The 4,150-nt window shown below is 34.1% G+C and overlaps 1 protein-coding gene across 1 annotated transcript; it reads right to left on the reverse strand.

The window, feature by feature from the left end:
* Positions 1 to 13: 13 nt before the first annotated feature.
* On the reverse strand, positions 14 to 4,060 carry LOC108734572. The gene is made up of 5 exons (XM_018466192.2): positions 3,641 to 4,060; positions 3,351 to 3,577; positions 2,990 to 3,294; positions 2,102 to 2,872; positions 14 to 1,901 (listed from the first exon to the last, which is right to left on the reverse strand). The coding sequence occupies exons 1-5, from the start codon at positions 3,882 to 3,884 to the stop codon at positions 1,058 to 1,060; spliced, it is 2,391 nt and encodes a 796-aa protein (XP_018321694.1). The 5' UTR covers positions 3,885 to 4,060; the 3' UTR covers positions 14 to 1,057.
* Positions 4,061 to 4,150: the final 90 nt, after the last annotated feature.

Consider the following 4,150-nt stretch of genomic DNA (forward strand, 5'->3'; position numbering starts at 1 on the left):
ATCGTTTCAACACTTTTATATATATGTATTTAGCTATTAATTTCTAGTTCACTCAGCACCCAATTTTTATTATATAGATAAATTTATTGGGTCAAAAAATAAATTAATAATGTAATATTTGTATTCGCTTTAGTAGCATAGCATTATCTGAAGTGGGCATATTCCCAAGGGCCACCCCAGACATTTTTAACAGCGTTGAACATAATTTTTCATATGCTTTTACTGTTATTAAGGATAAAAACTTATTCTTGTTTCGAGTTAGCCTTAAAATATGTGTAAGCAATAGTAATTTGATAATGAATAAATTATGTAACTTTTGACGTCAATATGTTTACGAAAGATGAATAGTAATTATAAAAAACTGAGAAATTTCACTTTGTAGATCTAATAATTCATTAAGATAAAAAAATGGCGCAATAGACAAGCTTTAAAAAAAATGTAAAAAAAGAAAATAAATTTAAAATGTACCCCGAATGCAGGTTTAGGTGCTATTACCTTACAGCCTTCATCACTCAAAAAATTAGTATAAGCAATTGTACAATATAAATAATACTACGTAAAACTTAGTGAATATTGCTGATAGGTAACTTAATAATAACAATAATAAAAAAAAGGTTATTTTAAAAAATTGAAATAAGTCAAACAATATCCGTATGTAATTCAAATTCGTAATAAAAGCTGTTAGGTAACTGTTAGCCATTCTATACGCGATTTATCTAAACAAAAAATTTTTATTTCGTTCCGCTATAAAATCGCTTCATCCTCAAAAGAGAAACACTAAAAATCGTTTAACATTATAAATACATTATTTACACAATATCGTATAGTATACCATCGTTCTCTTTAAAAAAATATTTTTTTTATAATTTCCATAGTAACATTTCGATAATACGCACGGTATTATTTTCACCCAAAACAACACCGGATCAACAAATTACTTTTACACATTTTCTACAACAAACCACCAAGTGGCTAAGAATAATTTTCCTTTTTTTAACGGTCTATCTACGTATACGAGGGACGAGGAGGCACTTCAAGGGCGTTCTGTTCAGAGCGATCATGAGGATGTCCTTGACGGAACATTTTTGTTTTTTTGTGTTACCTGTGTTATTGGGCTCGAAGACTTACGGGACACCGTTTGTGGTATAACTGTCAGCGATTTCGGAATTTTTGGAAGGACCATCGCCGATTTCGGTTCTGACAGTTTCGATTCCAATTTTTCCACAGTTTCATCAAGCTTCTTCAAGCTGTTCTCAACTTCGTGACCATCAGGGGGTAGAGGTTCATTTTTGGATGATTTGGAGATGGACGCGGTTTTTCGGATTGTAGTGTAAACCTGTTTCAGAACCGAGTTTCCACCTTGATTACCTACTTTCGCGGCTTCTTGGAGTCTCTTCTGTTTTAAATCACAACTCCGCTTAATAGCACATATTCTGTGGTAGTCTTCAAGGGTGATATGGTAAGGCTTGCCACCCGATATGACCTTTACATACTCTATTTTTTTATCTTTCTCTGGCTTTTTATTTGGATCAATGGGAATAAGATTAGGTCGCCAATTTTTGGTGAGCGGAATCTTGATTTTCTGAGTCTGAGGCACTTTAACAAGAGGTGCTACTGGTTTGGTTGTTCCCGGATGTAATGAAATTAGGCCTGGAGGTAAACCAGGATTTCTTTGTTTTGTAGATGCTAATGCAGCAGTTGTTGGTACAGCGGTGGGGATGGACGTAGAAAGACTCGTTATTTGCGACAAGGTAATTGGGATGTTTTTAGGTATGTTTGCGGCATTGATTGTATGCGTGATAGTTTGTGGTTGTTCTTTGGTCGTTATTATGCCGCTACTACTTCGTTTAATATTGATCAACATTGAAGTATTGGTTGGTATGTTGTCATAAGCCCTTAATCTAAAAGAAATGTAAATATGTATGTAAAATCAGTCCGAGTAGTGCGTGGTTTATTATAAAATGAAGTTGCTACTAATACCCAAGTTTTACATTCTTAAACAATATCATAAGGTAAGTGGTGTAAAAAATTTCAGTTTAAAACTTTATTCTTTAGTTATTAGTTTATTATAGCTAACTGTTAGTATAAATTTTGAACATACCTATTTTGCACTGATTCACTGTAATTAATGGAATGACTTGTTGCGTTTGCAGATAGCACAAGGTCACCATTTCTATAATATTTCTCAAGAAGTATGAGATGTCTGAGGAAACTGCTAAGGTTTCCATATGGTTTCTGCAGGTCCTGCCACAATTGTTTCGTTTCTAAATCGTACTGAATCGTCGAAATGCACTTCTCCCATCCTTCGGGAGTCCTTTCTTTTACATTATTGAACTCAATGTTAGCTTGTAAACCAAGTTCTTCTTCCCCAGGGAATAACTGACGCACAGAAATGGAAGGATTCGTGCCTAATCTTTGCACAGCGTTTATACCAACTGTTTTGATGCAAACATTTGAAGAACTTAACTTCATATTCTTGGATATTTCAACAGCCTCTTTTATCGATTCTGGTCGCGGAACTCTTTTCGAGCTGACTTGGTTTTTTGGAACTGAATCTTTCCTTGGTATTTCTATATCGCTTCCACACTCCATGGCAATGCTAGGTACCAAAGTGTTGTAATCCACCATATACTCGGTTGGCGATTCAGATCTCGATTTATCATTAGAACTAGACGTCGATTCTGAAGGTATACGCATTAGATCGTGTTTTTCAGTTTCTAAATTGTGTTCAAGTTGCTGTGGACCGACAACGGTTTGATTCTTATGTACTCTTTTCTTCTTCTTCAACTGATCTTTTTCTTTTGTTGGGACAGCTATGGGTTCTTCAGCAGCTGCTCCATCCATTACTTCCAAATCATTAAAATGTAATAATCTGAAAAAACAAACGAAAAAAATAAACTACAAATTAAGAGTATATATACGTGAAAAAAAAAAGATTAAACTGTTGAAAATTAGTAAGTACAAGTTAAAACTGTCATGTAATACTTACCTCCTTTTATAGTCTTTAAAGAAATCAATGCTATTTTCTGGTCTATCATCTGTAGGTTTCAATATCAGAGTGGCGAAATATCGACACAATTTACAGACTATTGGTTTGTCAGATAGCTTGATAGGAACCCCCTCAGACATCAACGCATCATTGAGATCATTTACTTCAGGTCCAAGGTAATGTATATGGTTTCTTGCTAATCTTCTTTTACACATTGCACATACCATTAAATGTTCTAAAGCTGCAAAGTGCTCTTCACAAATAGGGATTGAATGAAGGCCCGGATTATCGAGATCTATATTGATCTAGAAATGACAACCAAAGTTAGACGAAATTTTCAGAAGATCGTTTCAACACTTACCACTTGACAAACGTTTTTGCGCATTTTGATGATCCACTTTCGTCGAAGGATGTTTGATGCAATTGTTGTACACCCAAGCACATGGCAATAGTTTTGTCGAGGTCCAGGAGCAACAATGCTGCTTCTTTTACTTAATTTGTTGGTATACGAAGGAGTGTTTGATTTACGATCAACGTGCCGATAACAAGCATCACACAAACACGAATCTCTTGTTAAGTGTTTTTCAGCTTTAAAAAAGAAAAATAACAAGTTAAACCGTGTACTAAAATATTACGCAAATTTCACTATACTTGCTAAAATTCGATCCTGTCTTTCAACTGATTTCATCTGAGCTATATGACAGGGAGTATCGAACAGACCAAACTTTCCAAAACAGTATGAACATTCATCCTTGCATAGGCGTCCTGGATGGATACTAAACGAACTGGCTTTTTCTGGAATGACAAGAACTTTGCACGAATCTTCTCCTTCAGTAACTGCTGTATCACCGTCCGAAGTATGTTCGCTGCTACCGTCTAAATAATCGTCACTCATTTTAATTTAATAAAATCACAAGCAGAAGTTTTCGAAGTATTGGAAAATTAAAAGAAAGATACATCTACTTCTAACACCTCAACCTGGCTTAGAAAATTAACGAAATGGCAGGTAAAACTATAATAATCCAAATAAAACGTATATGAAAAGATAACTTCAAAATTAAATCTCTTAAGTAATTTAATTAGATTAAAATTGTTTTAACTGCGTGGTTGTTATGAAAATTGTTGTAATATTAAAATGTAGGGAATTATAATAATAATAAT

The sequence above is a fragment of the Agrilus planipennis genome, unplaced genomic scaffold (assembly GCF_000699045.2).
Source record: "Agrilus planipennis isolate EAB-ADULT unplaced genomic scaffold, Apla_2.0 scaffold62, whole genome shotgun sequence".
NCBI classification, from domain to species: Eukaryota; Metazoa; Arthropoda; class Insecta; order Coleoptera; family Buprestidae; genus Agrilus; species Agrilus planipennis.

Bases quoted from the DNA above. Each gene is read 5' to 3' on its own strand.
- LOC108734572 (XM_018466192.2), bottom strand. From the start codon at position 3,884: ATGAGTGACGATTATTTAGACGGTAGCAGCGAACATACTTCGGACGGT. The intron at 3,295-3,350 runs GTAAGTGTTGAA...TGTCATTTCTAG, and splicing joins GCAAAAACGTTTGTCAAGTG to ATCAATATAGATCTCGATAA. The intron at 2,873-2,989 runs GTAAGTATTACA...TTGTTTTTTCAG, and splicing joins TTTAAAGACTATAAAAGGAG to ATTATTACATTTTAATGATT.